Below are 19,659 nucleotides of genomic sequence, written 5' to 3' on the forward strand. Positions count from 1 at the left end.
AAAATCAAGGTAATTGCGTTGGCAACCTTGATTGAATAGATTTCTTAATTTCTTTTCACGTGTAGCTAATATGAAATTTTTACAAATAATTTGTGTCCATATTTATTCACCTTAAACCACATACCAATCTAGCTTTGCCATTCATCTTATTTTTCATATAAACCTTAGCCCCATACGTACCATGTGCTATGATACCAATTGTAGAGTTTTAAAGAATCCTTAGCTTGCAGAACTGAGAATCCCAAATACCAATATCCTATCCAAGATCGTGTACATGATTGGTTTAATGTGAAATAAATAAATACAACTACAAATCGAGTACGAGAAATAAAGCAAACATAAAAAGGCATACCACCACAACACATGATTTACATGGTTCACCCCATAGGGCTACATCCACGGCCTCGGCCAGTAAAATTCCACCATCGCAATGAAGATTACAGCTTTGGGTTGCAAGAGATATACGTCTCTTTAAACATCAGTAAAAAGCATCACCGATCTTCCATTTTAAAATCGCTCTCCGGAACGAGCAACACCATTGATCAATACCTTCTTTTCTACTATAATACCGCTACCAGAAACATATCCTTGAGAGCAATCGAGAGATTTTCTCTTCAAAAGTAGAAGCCTTACAAACCCAAAATCCATCCTTACAAACCCAAAACCCATGAGAATACTGCATGCCCCTTAGAGGTCATGTCTCTCTTTCTTAGAGACCCATCTCTATCTTAGAGTTCCTTTACATAATCCCCAATGGGACGACCTTCAAAAGGATAGGAATTATGTTTTCTTTGACTCTTTTATGTGGATATTACTTTTTTGCTTCACAAGAAAATTTATTTTTTGTTTATCATAATACCTTTAATTTTTGGAAAAAAAATATGAGTACTGCAACTTGGCTATCACCAAACCCATCAGTGGAATACAAACAAAAAATCTCGCTCACTTGATATCTACTAAAATCAGATGAAACCGATGGGTCACTGCTCGAATTAGGAGAGGCGATAATCCTCAATCGAACGTGGATGCATCTCCTTACCTTTTGCCTACTACAAAAAATTGAAAAAGAAAAAACTCTTTTTAAGGATTCAAGTTAAAAATCATGCCAACGAGACCAGAGCTATATGATTAAGAATAAAGTGAATGGAGTGATTGATGATGACTTGAGAGACCTAAACAATGGTGAAACACATGAGAAAGAAAAGATTTGGTTGTCCAAATCTAGTTTTTTCCTAAATTGCTAGAGAGAGGAGAGAAAGTTAAGAAAAAAAACTACGAGATAAAATATCCAGGGCACTGGAAAGCTCTGATTCATCTTGAATTATTATTAAATCTGCATCGTCCAAATAAATGAACAGTGGATAACGATCAATCTACTAATTGTAGAAAGGCCAACCCTAGTAATTATAGTAGTATTTTGGACTTACAAAGATGGCATCCAGTATGTTTTGTGGCAGATATAACTCAAAAACATTTGAACATGAACTTGCAAAGAAAACAAACTCAACAGTTAAAAAGCCAAAAAAAAAAAAGGGAACATTAGTGGCCCACATTTATTAAATTGAAACATATCATCAGAAATAAATGCAATACTAAAAGTACTGAACATGCATCCCAAAAAAAATACTTATTACTCAAAACTAAAGGCAAAGTACACATCCAAAATAAGGTAAACAAACTGCCCTGAATATAGCAAAATTTTAATACATGTTTATCCTAAAGCAAGGCCAATTACACCTCTAAATTATGGTTAAAAACTGCCCTAAATATATCACAATCTTGAATGAGTACTTATCCAAAAGGAACGTTTTTTAGGCCCATGGTTTTGAGGCAAGAGACGACCTGGTTGGGGATAGTTATGTACCACTCTTGGGCATCTCTCTTTCAAAACCACTCTCTCTTTTTACAGTTCAGTGGCACCTTGAGTAGAATCGGAAGCACAATGTTCTCTCTCTAAAATAGGTTTTACGATTTTCATACCAGCAGCGACTCAAGTAGATTCCGATAGAATCGGAAGCACACGAGGAACTTTTTTGCATGAAAAATTAAATATCTTATTTTATTAAATTCAAAGGTCAATACTAATAGTAAGGAAAAAAAAAGAAACTAAGATTTTTCTCAGCTAGAAAAACAAAAAAAAAAAAAAAAAAAAATTAGAAATGAGTAATAATTTTATTATTTAATGGATCATGTGGGCCTGGGCGTCGGTAATACGTGGCCCGGCGCATGACATAATAATAGAAAGCTTCCGGTCCTTGTGTGCTTGAGGTGAATAACAAAGAATCCCCCGGGCCAGGGCTTTAAGCCATAAGTCCAGGCTCAGGCCAGCCTTAAAAAATGGCTAGAAAATTAATATTAAAATGAGGGTTAAGAAAACTAGATCCTTCAAGTGATAAGTGTCTCGCACCGTCCAATAAACGGATGGACGGGGATAACAAAAAAACTGATGGGTCATGCACTCATTCTCCTCCTCTCTATCCACCGTCCATCTAATCTACTGATTAGACGGCAATAAAACTTATGGCCATAGGACACAATCGTAAAATGATACACAGCAAAGGGTAATTTTGTCATTTCAAGGTGAGGAGCGTGATTTTAATTGCCCTTCCTGTGAAGGGGGGTGACACAGGAAAACCAAAAAGACGAGGAAAAAGAGGGCCTAAAAATGGAGGAGAATCTAATTTTACCGGCGGTACCGGCATTAACCGGTGGAGCAAGGGGCGCGGCGACCGGCAAATGGGCACTCTCTTCGTTTCTGCCGCCGGTCGAGCCGGTGGCTGCCGCGTGGTGGCCACCCCTGTGGTGGGTGTATAAATAGGGCCCGCCCTCGGTCCACTGGTAACGCTTTCAGAGACCAGCAAAGCTTTTAGAGAGAGAGAGAGAGACAGTGAAGAGAGAGAAAATGGAGCGTGGAGGTTTCCAAGGTCTGCATGCTTCCCTCCGCCTCTCCAAATCCTCAGGTGAAATCTCTCTCTCTCTCTCTCTCTCTAGACTCTCTCTCCATGCACTCTTTTTTTTTGAGCTTCAAATGTGTTCTCTCTCTCTACATTCTCTCTTTCTCTCTCTAGGTTTATTACTCTCTCTCTCTCTACATTTAATCTCTCTCCCCCCATGTTCTCTTTTCTATCCATCTTGAAAGGACTTCTCTCACTCTACATTTACTTTCTCCCTCTCTCCCTCTGCATTTACTGTTTATCTCTTTCTTTTAGATTCCTTCACTGTAATCTCTATGTTTTAGTCTTCTCTTCATTTTTGCATCTCTCTCTATCTATATTTTCTTGGGTTCTTCTTTTGTAAATCTAAATGTAATTCTTCGTGTGCATCACACGTTTGTTACGTTTTTTTTTTCTTCCTTGTTTAATGGCTTTTGCTCTGTGTTTCGAAGCTCGAAATGGCCCTTTCCGTTTTTCTGTATCAATGCTCTGCATTATATATTTCTACGATGTATTTTGGCTCTTTTCTCAAGTTTATGTTTACGTTATTCCTTGTATCTGTTCTTTTTTTAACGAGATCATGAGATCATTAAGGTTTTCTGTTATTTTGACGTTTTATTCAGTTAGTTCCCGTTATTTCCTCTTCAGGTAACGTTTTCAGGTGCTTAATGTTTACCTACTCTATCTACATGAGTTTCTTTTAAAGGATCCTCTGTGTACAAAAGCTTTATGTTGTTTATATTTTTTATTTTGTTTTTTCTTAAGAAACGTTGAATTTCTGCGTGTTTTTGTTCCTTAAAATCGTTTTATTTCTGTCTCTTAATATTAAAAAATGCTTAATTCGAATATCCACATGTATATCTCTGGCTTTTCCTCGGATTACGAGTTATTAGGCCTTATTTTATATTATATCTTCCATAATTCCAATGATTTTCTCAGATAACCGTCCTCTTAAAAGATTTATTAGGTACTGGTGGCCTTATTGTTGTATGCAAGACGGCATGCATGCGTAGCTGTATTTCTTCTTCTCTATAAAGCTATGCTTCTTCTTTTTCTTATAAAAATGATTTTTCTAGTCTTTTTTTTCTTGAATCGGCTGCTTATTCATTACATGCAAAACCCTACTCCCTAAGCCATTTTCGGAGAAATAAAGTCTAATTTTTTTTTGTTAAAGTATGTTTATCTATATATTGACTTCTTTCTTAGAAAAATATAACAATATTGAGGGTTTTTATTTTTATTTCTTGCATGCAAAGAAGGAGTGCATGTAAATGGATTTTTTTGCTTTTTTTCTTTTTTGATTAAATCGATTGTGTCTTCTTCTTTTTCATTGTGTTTTTCTTTATTGTTAATGGTTGCCTGTGATGTCTATGCACCGCAGCTTTTGACAAAGAAATTATCATTTTAGAGGTCTACATGCACCTGGATGAATCATGCAATTGCTCTAGAAAATTAGAAGCCTGAGAGAGTGCTTGATTCAGTCAATTTAGCTGTAAATTGACTATTTTAGTCTCAAATATGCAGTAATAATGAGGTTATATCAGTAGAAATGGCGAGGTTACATCGGTAGCATGACTGGGAATATACCATAAGATTAAGATGTACTCCATACAATGCTGGCTGCTTGTTTATTAATCCTTTAATCTGGACCATTGGGCTTATACTATTTCATAAACCAGTGGGCTTACTTGACTATTTTCCAATCTGGACCATTTAAATATCTAGCATGCCAAGCAAGGTATTCTGGGCATAATTTCAAAATTTTATTTCCTTAATAGTATGCGTCGCTAGGTACCGTACATTGTATCAGAGTTGTTCATTCCCAAAATAGATGTTTTAAGGTGACGGGAAAAGCCGATTACTCGTCACCGCATTGTGATTAAGAATGACTGCATTTTGCCAACATTGCAGGCATTATATTTATGTTTTATTTTTTGAATACTATGCTATGCTAGGCAAGGTAAATTGCACCGTAACTACCCATTTAGAAATAGATGTTTATAGTCTCTTTATTTCGAGTAACCGTAAGGAGGGAGGCGCTTGCTTTATTCATGCGCTTCAAGGATGGTTTTGATATTTTTCTTTTTCGATACATACTCCGCTAGGTTAGGTACATTGCACCATAACTTTTCATTGGCAATTGGAAAGCAAAAATGTACTATCAGAAAATGAATAATATCAAACTATTCTTGGAACACACGCAAAATACGTGCAGGTCCTATTTACTACAAAGCGGTTACAGGTGACCGCCTTTTCCGGTTAGTATAATCGTCAATTTCCAAAATTGATAGTCATGGTGCAGTGTACCTTACAAAGCGGGGTGTAGTATTGAAAAAAGAAAATATAAAAAAATGTGCCTAGAACAACTGCAAAAAGGCTTGCAGCTCCTGATTAGTGTTCGCAAAACCCCGATTGGGACCCAGCTGGGTTGCTTGAAACTGGCCAATGGCCATGGCTGGTTAGGGTGGCCAAGTCAGGAACTTTAAAATAGTACAAAAAATATTATAAAAAATTAAAAAAATAAGACATTTGTTTGTAATGTCTATTATTTTGAAAAATATTGGGAAGTATTTTGGCCATGAATACTCATTTTTCATTCTTTTTTAGATTATTTCTAAAGTACCCTAGGCACAAATTGATTTTTCTAAATCTATTTATTCACTACTTTTTTAATCTCATTTGGATATATTTAGTTTAATTATTAAACATACTTGTCATATTTTTTGGGATTTGTTTATATTTGTTTAAATGTTTTTAACCCTTTTTAGCCCGGCTAGGACATGCTTGGTTAGGGCCAGTTACCTGGACTGGTTCCGGGTTGCTCGGACCGGCCCATAGCTGGGTTCCGTTCCCGGTTCGTGTTTTTTAACACTGCTCAGTTATGAGCAACCTGCTTAGTGGATTCGCTAAAACCGTCCATTTCCACAATAGACGGTTGAGGCGAAATGTACTGTTCCTAGCAGACTGTAGTATTACAAAACTTCCTGTTTAGTTTCCAAACCCTCTTGCAGCCTCTCTAAAAGGGCGTGCAGGCAGTGTTTTGGAATTCCTATGTTTCAGGTGACTTGCACACCTTGTATGCAGGTGTTGCAAGCATGTTGTAGACATTATCCTTTTTTGTGATACCACAACCGTGGATTTTGGAATCTAACAGTCACAGGTGATAGGGATACATGCTAACTGCTGCCCTTTGACAGCACTGCAATCAATATTGATCTAGTTCTTTACTCTATGTCTCAACTCTAAACGTGAGGGACTTTTATTCCCTATCTCTCAACTCTTTGGATGGGTCTCAATTGTAAAAGTTAGCCCCTAAAGATGCTTACTGTTCATTTTTTGTAATGCAGTAAGTTTGCTATGCATACTTACAAAATGGTACTGCAATCTCCTACTGATTTCAAATTCAAATGGTTTGTATACTATGCTCGAATTTGGGTTCAAACAGTACTCCAGCAACTCCTCAACTGTAGGATGCCTACTTCAAACAGCTTAGAAGAAGTTTGGCGTGCTATTCCAAACCAAAAAGCTAGCTTGCATGGTGCAGCTGTCTTTAGTTCTTTGCTGACCTTGCAGCACTTAAGGCCTGTTTGGATGGTCTACAATTATGAAATTTAACTCGAATATAATTGCGAATCTATCTAAAAAGCGAGTTCGTGTTTTTTGTGTGTTTGGATACACGTTATCCAAACGGCAAGTGCGAAAAACAAACTATTTTGCTGTCGGTTTAGAATAAATTCCGACCTATTTTAAGCCGAATAAATTCAGACCTATTTTAAGCCAAATGCCATATGTGGAGCACGGTGCACACCGACAAATATTGAATGTGCCCGACGCTGTCGGGAAACACATCCTAAGATAGCATGCCTAGATTAAAAAAAATGGACTATGTAGATTACTCCAATTGTCATGCATATGCTGTCTATCTTATGCTTAGCTTGAGGTAAACTTTTTTTTATTCACTGCTTTTTATTGTTCCACTTGTAGTGTATTGTGCAGTATGTTACTTGTTAACACAATAATCTGCATGCTACAAGTTAGTGCAAGTCAGTACTTCGATTAGTATGCTACAAGTGTGGTTGCTTAAGACTTTAGGATATGTTGCTACTTGCTACTGAAATAATTAATAGTAAGTCTCTATGGTTTTTAAATAATTCTCCTTTCTCTATCATTCTATCTATCACAGCCACTCTCTATCTCGTATTGTTCACTCTCTATCTTGTATTGCTGATCTGCTGCATCTCTCTCTCTCTCTTTCAATCTACTCGCTCGTAGGCTCCCTCATCCCCGACCCGAACCTCGCCCTCGACCATGACCATGCCACCCCGGAACGCTCTGATACCTGCTCCGTCCGTGAGCAAGACCGCTTCATGCCCATCGCTAATGTCATCCGCATCATGCGCAAGGTAATCTCCCTCTCTCTCTCAGCCTATGTGCTTAAACGTAAGGAATCTCTCTCTACCGCCAATATATTGGTGCAGATTAAGATTTTAATTTTTTTTTTATTGAATGTATTTTTAATGATGTGGGAAGATTTTTAGGTTAGTTTTTAGGAATTATATTTTTTTTATTGTTTTTTTGGGAAAAACTTTTATTTGAATTTAACCCCGTCATGGCTGAAGAGACCCCTTGGTCCTAAAGTGGCCTTGGCTTTGTCAGGACTGGATTGAACCAAGCATGGCCCTGGCAAAGGCCCGGCCCCCAACCCTTGGGGCATATTTGCCCAGCCCTAAGGCCACCTGGCCCATTACCAGGCATATCTTCATGCACACTCTCAATGTCTCATGTCATTTGTGTATATCTTGGGGCTTCTCAATCTAAGTTTTGACACAAAATTCTCTCCCTGTGTAGGTGCTCCCCACCCATGCCAAGATCTCCGATGACGCGAAAGAGACAATCCAGGAATGTGTTTCCGAATACATCTCTTTCATAACCAGCGAAGCCAATGATCGCTGCCAAAGAGAGCAGAGGAAGACCATCACAGCTGAAGATGTTTTATGGGCCATGAATAAGCTGGGTTTTGATGACTATGTTGAACCTCTGAACCTGTATCTGCAGAAGTACAGGGAGGTTGAAGGGGACCATAGAGGGTCCATAAGGGGTGAGCCTCTGCACACTACCAAGAAGGATGTGTATGGCGCCGGGGTCATGCATGCTGGACCTAGCGCCTATCCTCCTGGTGCGGTTATGTATGGTGGTGGTTCTGGGTACTATAAGGATCATATTCCTGGTGGCAATGGTTATGATCCTTATGCGCCCTATAAGTGAGGTCGTGCCTGTGTCTTTGTGCCTCTCTCTAAAATGTTCTCTCTGTCTCTCGTGCTCCGCACCGTCCCTCTCTCTCTCTCTCTCCTTTGTGCTTCTCTGTGGCTTTTTGCCTCTCTCTATATGGCCTTTCTCTCTCTCTCCTTTGTGCCTCCCCGTGTTGTGTCTCTCTCTTTATGCTTCTCTGTGTTGTCTCTCTCGCCATTCTCTCCATTTGGCCCTGTGTGCCCCCACTGTTGCCTCTCTCTTTTCCTCTCTCCCAGTTGTCACTTTCTTTCTCAAGGTTTTCTCTCTTTGTGCCTCTCTGTGTTCTCTCTCTCTCCAAGGGGCAGTGGTCTCTCCTTGTTCCTCTCTCTTGTTGATCCAGTCTGAGTGACACGAGTGCATGTCACTCGATTTTTAGGGTCTTTTTCTCTCTAAATATGGGTACTCAGTAGTATGTGTGCCTTAAATTGTGGCCTCTTTCTCTCTCCCCCTCTTTAACACTCCTCTCTCTCTCTATCTCTAGTAGCAATATATGAGTATCCTACTCTCTCTCTCTCTTTCTAAGTTGTTCATGTGTCTCCCTTATTGCGATGTCAAGAATAAAAAGTGAGTGTTATGGATTTAAGTGTCTGGGTTACCGAAGCCTGATTGCCGAGAGGTGGTAGGCTTTCTGGTTCCCTGTATTGCTATTTGGGATATTATAATATATTTCCTGTATGAGTTAGTATTAAATACATTGTGCTTTACTTTTCTTTTATTTTTTCCATTTTTTTTTGTTTTGTTTTTTGTTTTTGTTTTTTTTTGCTTTGTGCCTATAATAGTCAAGCTGATCCTTACTCTATAAAAAAACCTATCTTTTTACCCGACCTTTTTAGGAAAATTGAAACTATTAAAGCGATTGTATACAATAAGACTATTTACGATACAAGGAGGTTACAATTACTTATAACCATTCGATGAGAAATTTGGTAGCTTGAATGTGTCATAAAGTTTGAGAAAAATTCTTTTGAATTTTGAGTTAGGTCAATGCAATAAATGTAGCCATCCAATTTCACATCCAATAGTCAAGATTAATAGTGACCACCTTCTATCAAAGATAAATGATCTATACTTTTCCTTATTTAAACCAAAAGACCTCAAGGTTTCTAGAAAATTTTAGGCATCTATTCCTTTATAACCTTTGTCAACCATTTGTGTAATAATTATACAAGAATAAATGCAATTTAAATATACCAAAAATTATCAGAAGATATAAGCACTAATAAACCCTAATTTGGCACTTCCTATGACAACAGTAATCAATGCTAGGAAAACCGAGAAACCTTGTAAGGTCCCTAAGAATAGAGGATCCCTTGATACGCCATAAATAGAAGCCAAAATGAAAACCCTAATTTGGGTAAGCATAGTTGTGCTTGTATTAAAGTCCATTGGGGGACATATGGCGTGAGACATTGGTACAGAAGAAAAGATGAATATTAAGAGGCATCCGTTGAGTTGCAATACGCTGAATCCTTCAAACTAACTGCACATCATACACTTCCCCTAGAGCGATTAATAATATAGCATGCAATCTCTCTCTACATCCTACATTGAGATATTTACAGTAGCTGTAAGTGTTAGCGCCTTCGAACCTTGGATATCGACAAGGGATGATTAAGAGTTTGTTCCTGAGCTCGAATTTTACTGAATTTGGGGCCATGGAGCAGCACACTCTAACCAGCTGTTGTTGAAATTGAATGGTTGAGCGAGCGTAAAGAAATCTTCAGTAAAAAGGAATAGTCAAGGAGTGCTGTTCTTCCTCTCAATTGTCATACACTTTGGAGAAACCGCACTCTTCGACAAGCCTATAGTTGAGATTGAGATGTCGAGGAAGTGAAAACAGAAACTAGGAAATGGACATTTTCCAATATACTTGCTAGTTATTTAACGCTGGACATGTTGGTCCACTCCACTTACGATTGCAGATCACCGCAAAATGCTGCAATTCGCTGCTGAAGTCATTACAAGAAACCAGATGACCACTTAATCGGTCCTCCCAAACTAGCCATGAACGCTTTCGCCCACAAATTTAAGAGGGTTCCTATACTAGGCTGTACTTGTGTTTTAAACACTTCTCCAGTAGTTCCTCAGCTGCACATTATCAATGAGAGATGGATAAGGGGTTGCTCAAAGTCCATCATTCTTAATGGGCTTGGGACGAAAGAACAAATTTCTCAACTGTCCATTCTTAAAATCAACAGTGAGGTTGAACTGTCTGGTACTCTTGAACTGTCTAGTACTCTTCAGACATGTAATTGACATAGCCACTTGACTTTTTTTTTTCCTGTGAAACATGGGTTCAGGAGTTGTTACTAAACTTTTTGAAACCTATAAGCTTGCACATTGCACTTTTAAGTGTAAAACTTATGTGGTTGGAGAAATTGTTTGTGATCTTGATCGAACGGTTAAGAGTAACTTGATAAAATTAGTATACATTAATTATGACGTGATAAATACCATCGACAAAAGCCTATTATATTATTTTTGGCCCACTCTCAACCATTTGATCAAAATAAAAAAGCTCGTGATCCTCAAGACACATATAAATTATGTGTGTCGAGACATATAAAAACCTTTCCAATCACACAATGGGGATAAAAATTACTCATGTTATATAAGCAGAGGAACTTCACTATTTTAGCTCATTGTTTAATTTGTTCAAATTATACTATTTCCAAGTTTTGGGCCGGTATGTAAGTCACAAAGAGCGTTATTTTGTATATTTGTAATGGCAACGGGCCGAATTAGGGCTACCCTAACCCAACCCAAAATCTGGCAGACATTTAGGAACACCGCCCAAGCCTTAACAATAGGTCTTGGCTCAGCCACCTTCCCTGCTAAAGGGGTCACCCCTCGTCCAGCCCAAAATGAAAATGGGGCCGTCCCAGCCCGTTTTAAATGCCGTTCATGACTCATTTTGTTTTCTAAAACAATTTTACAACAAAATTAATATGCTTTAAAAATATTTTATTTTCAATTTTAAAACTTTTGCTACCCAATTATCCCTTTTTTTTACCTTACCTTTCTATTATACTTCAAATCTTCTTAATCTTCGATGGGTACTTCACGGAAATGACACTTCTACCCAACCGTTCTCTTTGGTTTTTTTACTATGGAACCAATGACGGACACACAAAAAAAAGAAGAAAAAAGAATAGGTGAAACTACAAAAAGAGACGAATTGACTCAAATATTACAAGGAAGGTCGGTTGCAGTAGATTTTTTAAAGTTTTTTAAAAATGCCTCTCGGTTGGAGGATACCATGTCTGGACTGGTTTTAATTTTTTTTTTCTTTTTTATCTTTTTAGTTTTTTTCGTGTCCTATGTTTTAGGATAGTAGGCGACAAGTCAGAGATCTCCATCTATAGACCGCCCATAATGTGGTTGAACACCACAGTGTGGGCGGTCCAAGGATGGAGACATCAAACTGCTAATTGAATTGCGCCTAAGCGAGCAGTCTGAGATCTCCATCCTCCAACCGCCTATGATGTGGTATAAAACCACAATCTGGGCAGTCAGATAATGGGGACCTTGGATTGGTTGTCAATTGTCCTAAAACATAGAACACCATAAAAAAGCTAAAAAAAAAAAAAAGGAAAATTAAAACCGGTCTAGCAATGGTATCCTTCGATGGAGGGGTATTTTGGAAAAAAATTAGAGTAATTTATGTACAAACCTTAAACTTTTAGGTAAAATACAAAATGCTCTGTTTACAGGTGGAAATTATAAAAAAGGTTGGCCAACCCACCTTTTTTTTATTTTTTTCAAAACTGCCACTTGGTCGACTCGAATTTTGATTTTTGAAAAAAAAAAAAAATTACAGGGGCAATTTTGAAAAAACGATAAAAAATTACCTTTCTTGTAATATTTTATATCAATTTGACTTCTGTATTATTCCTACTTGTACGTAATTGGCTTTGTTTTTATTATTTTATTTTTTTTCATTGTTTGGGATAACTGCCTAGAATCGGTTAGCCAATTTAAGAGTAATCAGCGGACTCATCTCGACTAATGCCCCACTCCGCCCTCGATTCCGGCTTTTTAGACATTGCTTTAGAAACTCTGATTTAACTAAAATTGTAAAACTAGGCAATTAATTTTAGTTTTATAGTATAATAAATATGGTAGAGGCATTTCCTCCTCATTTTCTTTTCTTTCTTTTCTATTTTTTGTGTGTGCGCGTGGAGGGCAGCATGGTAAAGAAAAAGTACTCCGTACGGAGTTTTTGGATGGTTATTAGAGCGTAACAATAGGGTAATATTCAAAACATGAAAATATATAACTAAATTAAACATTTAAGATGGCACACGAGCACCAACTTGCATGCAGTGCCTATAGAGAACGTAACAAAAGGTCAATTTTTCATTCCCATACTAGAAGACCATGACATACTTAAAGACCATGACAAGTGCACTCATATCTCATGTTAGGTAGCCTGCAACAACTAAAACTAACATCTCAAGAGTGGAAAGCAAAGAAAAACCACAAAAGCAAAAAAAAAAAACTATCTGATATATGCTACGATCTAACTAACCTAATCCATTAAAGAACCGCACCCACCTTGCAACACTAGGAACACCACCATTAACAACAAACAGCATATAATAACCTGGTGGTGCGATAGCTGGCCGAGGTGGAGCAACCACTATAGACTTGTAGCCACCACCCACTTCCACAGGCACTGAAGAAGTCAGCTTCACCAGCCTCTGGTTCATGGAGTTACTGTGTGTTGTGAATGATGGTGCATACAAATTGAACTCCACAAGCTTGCCTGATTTGCCAGGAAGACGAAACTCCACAGTGAAAGAAGCTCCATAAGAGATTGGTTCGGTTGGAACCGACATGATATCGGGCCTCAAAAATGCATTAGAGGGGTCTAAATATGGAGGACTAAAAGCTTCCAAGGTCAGTTCGGTGGGAAACTTCACGTTTGGACCTTCGAAAGTGTATTTCTCGTGGGGGTTCGATCCCCCGATCAACACCCTTGCATCAGTCATTAGGTTCGCGGTCGAGTGGTACATTCTCAGTGTCTTGCTTGCAGCCAATTTCAAGAATCGGCTGGCTTTATCTATGGATTCTGGTTGATAGAGCAGTGGAAAAGGGCATGGATCAGAACCCAATTCCCAACCTGCCACACCGTTTTGAGCTCCATTGATGATTAACACATTTCCATCAGGGAGCAAGATCATGTCACCCATGACTCTAGGGATAGGCATTTTCTCCACGATCCAATGAGGATTTGGCGACGTGATCTCCATCCTACCACATGAGTTGAGCGCCAACCAGAGGTCCTTTGCACCACGAGCTGCCTTAGCCGCACCATCCCTCGCTCCCCCGCAAATAAGAACCTCCATTCTTGTAAAGCCATTTGCGGCGGAGAGAGGCAGCATGACAGAGGCCCCTGAGGAAGGATAATTCCTTGGTCCCTCAGGAATGGGTGGGAACTTCCTAATCACTGTACCTCTGTTATAATCAAACAGTATTGAGTCCTTGTTCGCAAAGACATACAGCGAGCCATCAGGGCAGAGGTGCAAGAAGGGGTAGAGGTTGTTCTCGACAATGGGGTCGTTGGTCTCAATAAGAAAGGGCAAGCGAAAGGACCCCTCAGAGCCACTAGGCTTGGGGACAAACTCGTACGTGAAGGCGGTGGTTCCCCCCACTACAATGACCCTATGATCCGGCAAAACCTGGTTCGTGGAGTACCACCTCTTCTCAGAGAGTTGTGAGGGAGGGCTAGAAACCTCATTCCAGTCACACGCAGAGCCTAGACATGGATGGAAGAGGCGGAGGCCCTTCTCTCCATCTTGAAAGCCGCCGGTTTGGATAAGGGTGCCATTTGGTAAGAAAGCACCGGACGAGCAAAGAGTGTCGGTGAGGATAGTGAGCGGCCGAACAGAATTGGCAGCAGGATCGTACTCGATCGAGTGAGCCCAACAATCACGAGGTAGGGCCACATCAGTGGCACGATCATGGCACCGACTGTGGCCCAAAGGAAGCTTCGAGGTACCGAAATAAGTGCCATCGAACATGACCACCGTGCCAAGCCGCGTCGTGGTCATGTGCATGGCCGACACGCCGGCGTCGCTCACAAGGAGGTCCCAGTGGCCATCCCCCATCAATGCACCAAGAGCAGTGTAGGACACCAGCACTAACTGGATGAAGATGATTAGGGTAGATGCTCTAATTTTTTTGGGAGCCATGAAAACTGTTGGGTCTTTAAGGTAGCTCAGTACTATCCTTGTAGGGTCTTTGTTGGTTCCATAGTGGGGTTGGTGCTAAGAAGATGGTGCATATATATATATGGTGGATGTTTGCATGGGGGTGGCGAAGATCAGGGTACACAAGGTGGGGTATCCCTAGAAACCTGACCGAAAGATGATTAGGGTTTTGTCCGATAGGTGAAGAAATGGTTATAAAAAGGGGTTGGTGGGGAACTAAGTCAAAAACGTCGTGTGGGTGAATCCCATTGAGATGCGATTAGGGTTAGGGTTTGGTGTGCGCAAGATTTGGAGGATCGTCATGCAATGTGCTCAAATTTTTTATTTACCCAAAAAAAACGTGCGCAATTTTAGAGAGGTCGGTGTGAGCTTGAAATTACTTCAATTCATCTTGTAAAAATAAGGGAAAATTATACCGAAAAGTATGGAAAATACCATTTATTTTTAGGATAAAGAGGTCATAATAATTGATGTTCATCGGGTTTGGAATCGGATGATTGTCAATGAATCTCATCTCATCAAAGTGAAAAAGAGTTTTTCGAACTTTATGATGCATTTCAAGTCATCCAATTTAACATTTTTAATTGCTAAAAATAATAGTGCATTCTTGTAACAAAGATAAATGATCTCATAGTATATAATTTCAAATTATATTTTTTAGGCATTTTGCTCGAACCCCTCCACCCCCCTCCCCCTCCCCCTCCCCTTAGCCAAAATAAAAAATAAAAAATAAAAAAATAAAAAAATAAAAAAAATAAATAAATAGAGAATATTTTGTAACCCATAGTACTAACTCCAAAAACTTTGTATTTTGCATCCTCCCGCACCCAAATAATAGTAGTTGTATTTAGGCCAAAATCCCCCCTTACAATGCACATTTTATCAAGGAAAACAAAATCAAACGTGTCCTATGCGATGTGGCCAACATGATTTTATTTTAAACAAGGAAAAAGTCTATATAGAGCCGACGCTCTAAACAATCAAATTAGAGTCCATATCAAAAATTTCATTATAAAAGGTTGTTTTGAGTCCCAAATATCCTCAAATTGATCATCTTGACATCAAGATGCATGGACATGAGAAAAAAATGGATTTCAAGTTATGAAAATAGTGCATCTTGTAACGCATTTTTGGACTGTCAATTTTTACGAGTTTCAAATTTTGATAGATCTGCTCGATCTACACTATTTTTTAAGTTTTAAATTTTATAATTGAAGATGAAAATAAATTTTTAAGGCTATCACAATGATTTCCAGTATTGAAACCATATTTTTCGATACTGTTTGAAGGTGCACTTCACTTTGATTGTTTAGAGCCTCGGCTCTATTTGAAGGTGCATGTCTGGCATAGCTTCATTTTTTAAATAAAGTATGTGATGGACCGTCTTTATCTTTTGTAATAAAGCTAGTCCAGCATAATATGTATCGGACCGACACATTATTTAAGATGAAGCTAGTCTAGCACATTGTGCATTGGACTAACATGATATGTACTGGTCGCATGCTAGAGCTAAGTGGGTATCTATAATTTTCCCCAAAAAGAATGTAACCGTCCACCAAGATAAAGAAGCCAATCGATCACTTCTATAGAGAAGCCTAAGCTACACAGTTAGAAATTCCAATCGATCACTTCTATAGAGAAGTCTAAGCCACACAGTAAGAAATTCCAATCGATCACTTCTATAGAGAAGCCTAAGCTACACAGTTAGAAATTTGGAAATGAATCGCCTTATCTTTGAAGAAACCATCATGTTATCTATTTATCTATTATATATTAAACAAGAGCAACACCTTTCATATACGTTCGCTACTTTTCCCACCATAGTAATAACTCTCTTTTCTATCTCTCCCTACATCTCTTTCATTACACACACGTCATCTCTTGCCCATCCCCTCTTCTCTCTCATCCCATTCTCTCTCTTCCTCTCTTTCTCTTAATAAATCAACTTTCTTAAAATTTATCTCCTATTTTATTTCTACTAATATATATATCACCTCACCCGCGACTTTCTCTCTCTTCTCTCCTCACTAATATTCTAATGTACCTCCACTATCTCTCTTTCCTAATAACTTATTCTTTAAATCTTTCCCACCACATTTATCCACCACAATATGTGGAATTGAGTTCTTTTGTTTGTTTTTGTAGATCTTTCAGTAATCTACAAGGTAAATAACCTTCCGTCTTCTCTGCATTTCTATGCATTTATTCATTACTCTTTCTTATATTTCTGTCATTTTCATCATGTTTTCATTAGTTTATATGTAGAATTTATGTTTATTTGTTTAAAATATTATGTGAAATGGAGTTATTTTTGTAGATATTTGAGTGATCTATGTAAACCCTAAAATAATGTGTTGATTGAGGCTATATAGATCAAGTTGTTTCAAGATGTTCTCAACGGATCTACTGTGAAAACAGAATTTTGGGTTTTCAAAGTAAGTAATTTTTTGTTTTATTTGCATTTCTATACATTTCTTCATTATTTTTGCCTACATTTTTGGTCATTTCTTCATCACTTATGCCTACATTTTCGATCCTTTCCATCATGTTCTCATTAGTTTCAAAGTGGAGTTGAGGTGTTGTTGTTTGGTCATTTCTTCATCACTTATGCCTACATTTTCGATCCTTTCCATCATGTTCTCATTAGTTTCAAAGTGGAGTTGAGGTGTTGTTGTTGTTGTTGTTGTTATTGTTATTGTTATTGTTATTGTTATTGTTATTGTTATTGTTATTGTTATTGTTATTGTTATTGTTATTGTTATTGTTATTGTTATTGTTATTGTTATTATTATCATTATTGTTATTATTATTGTGTAGAATTGAGTTGTTTTTATTTGTTTTCGTAGATCTTTGGGTGACATACAGAAGCCCTAACACAATTTGTTGATTGAGCCTTTGTAGATCAAGTTGTTCGAGATGTTCTCAACGAATCTACTGTAAAAATAGATTTTTGGGTAATATTTACAACATTGCTAATTTTTTTATCTTTTCTCGGTCATTTATTTCGATGTGTTTCATTTTATAGATAAATCTCTGATATCATGAAACCGTAACTGTATTTCTTGATTGGAGCTCTACAAAGTTTCATTTTGGTTCTTATTTCACTGGATGTGAAGACACCTCTTTTTAAGAAATAATTGAATCAAATTCCAATACATAAAGAAAATTATAATATTACTATTTATTAGGTAATTAAAAAAATTATATTATTGAATTAGTACTATATATTAAATATTTGCATTAACTTGGATAACATATATATTAATTCGGATAATAAAGGTGTCTTTACAAATTTCTTAGTATGCATTTTGCCTTGATTAGGGATTTTTCAAACTATCCGAATAAGCTATGATTTATGGTAATTATAAAAAACATATATTACGGAGTTAGTACTATATATATTAAGTATTTGTATTATTTCGTATAATATTTGCATATGTGAATTTGATATTAGGATTTTTATTTTTGAATATTGATTCCATTGACATGATTCATGGATTTAATGTGAAAACTGATTTTTGGGTAGTATCTGTAATTTTACATATTGTTTTATCTATTGTTAATTATATATTGCATATTACATAAATAGTAAATATCTTCTTTTTTATAAGAAAAATATATTTAAAAATTTATATAATAATTTTATTTTACATTTTTTCGTATTTTTTATTTCTTTTGCAACTTCTGGAATTCATAACGAAATTGGAAAAAAAATGCAGACACCACAATACTAGTTTTATTTTTTCTTATTTCTTTCATTTTTTAAATTTTCAAATTGACCTTTTTCTTAAGGACATAGTTAATACTATTTGAATAGGAATTATATTTGATAACATAAATAGAATTTATCAGTAAGAAATATAATATTTAACAAGAATTATTTATTGGGAAATATAATATTATATACAGAATAATTTTAAAAAAAAATTAGTTTAATTAATATTTAATAAGAATTATATTTTGCAACATAATTAGCTAAAGATTATTAATACCATAAGTATAAGGAATAAAGAATTTTCTTTTGAAATTCGGTATTGGCCAATGCTTTTGAAGTACGCCTTAATTGCCTATTACATTAGGTATAGGTAGTAGAAAGACCTTGTGTCTTAAAGAACTACAATATTTGATATTGGTATCAGAAAGACCATATATTAATTTTTCTCTCATTTTTATTTATATATTTTAAATTTTCTATCACTTTTATTTTTGCATATTGAATTATTTTTATTTTAATTTCTGCCAAATGGATATGCCTTGATGAAATATTTTCAAAATAATGTATCAAATTTATAATTATTTTATACAATATTGAATTTTGAAGTTAAATTCCTTCATTTTTAAAATTTTTTAGTCTCCCTATAATCTTATTTTATCACAAATAGTATCCGACGTATTTATTTATTTCATGGTTTAAAAACTTTACAATTATGTATAAAATTATTCATTATAAGGATAAATTCAATAAAATCTAAAACCATATTTTATTCAAAATATTTTTTAATTATAAATATGTTTCAATGATTAATATTAAGGAAAAATTACACATATATCCATTATATTTTACGATATTACGGATGTACCGAATAGTTTCCGTGATTACATGTCTGTCCATTTTTTATCTTTCATAACACAATTTTTTAAAAAATATGACTTTACCCTTTTTTCGGGTGTTCAACATCCGAATTGAAGGGTTTTTCAGATATTCAACATCCGAAAATAGCCGAAATTTTAACGTTTGCAGTCATATTTTCGGATGTTGGACATTTTCAGATGTCTAACATCCGAAAATAATGTGCCTGCGAAAAAAACCTTCTGGAATTTCGCAGGCATATTTTTGGATTGGACATCCGAACTTCGGATGTTGAACATCCAAAAATGTGCCTACGAAATGTGAACGTTAAACTTTCGGGCTATTCCGAATGTTGAACATCTGAAAAACCCTTCAATTCTGATGTTGAATTCCCGAAAATAGGTAAAGTCATCTTTTTTAAAAAAATTGCGTTATAAAAGGTAAAAAACAGACAGACATGTAATAACGGAAACTTTTGATACATCCGTAATAACGTAAAATATAACAGATATATATGTAATTTTCTCTAATATTAAATATCACGTGCACATGCATATTACTACTCTATTCTATATACATATAGATTGTATACATAGACAAATGCATACATATACAATGTATACATAGACAAATGCATATAAATATGCAGATG

General features: G+C 36.5%; 1 protein-coding gene and 1 non-coding gene across 2 annotated transcripts; one reads left to right on the forward strand and one right to left on the reverse strand.

Annotated features, from left to right (window-relative positions):
• Nucleotides 1-2,836: 2,836 nt before the first annotated feature.
• Nucleotides 2,837-8,912, forward strand: LOC18447650 (nuclear transcription factor Y subunit B-1). Its single transcript, XM_088849039.1, has 3 exons — nt 2,837-2,960; nt 7,206-7,336; nt 7,782-8,912. The coding sequence occupies exons 1-3, from the start codon at nt 2,903-2,905 to the stop codon at nt 8,196-8,198; spliced, it is 606 nt and encodes a 201-aa protein (XP_088705165.1). The 5' UTR covers nt 2,837-2,902; the 3' UTR covers nt 8,199-8,912.
• A 3,836-nt stretch (nt 8,913-12,748) lies between these two features.
• LOC18447648 (aldehyde oxidase GLOX) lies at nt 12,749-14,335 on the reverse strand. The gene has a single exon (XR_016043457.1). It is a non-coding gene; the product is annotated as an aldehyde oxidase GLOX (transcript).
• Between the last annotated feature and the right edge of the window lie 5,324 nt (nt 14,336-19,659).

This window comes from Amborella trichopoda, chromosome 10, assembly GCF_054954075.1.
Source record: "Amborella trichopoda isolate Santa Cruz 75 chromosome 10, AtrichopodaSantaCruz75HAP2 v2.0, whole genome shotgun sequence".
In the NCBI taxonomy this organism is placed as follows: domain Eukaryota; kingdom Viridiplantae; phylum Streptophyta; class Magnoliopsida; order Amborellales; family Amborellaceae; genus Amborella; species Amborella trichopoda.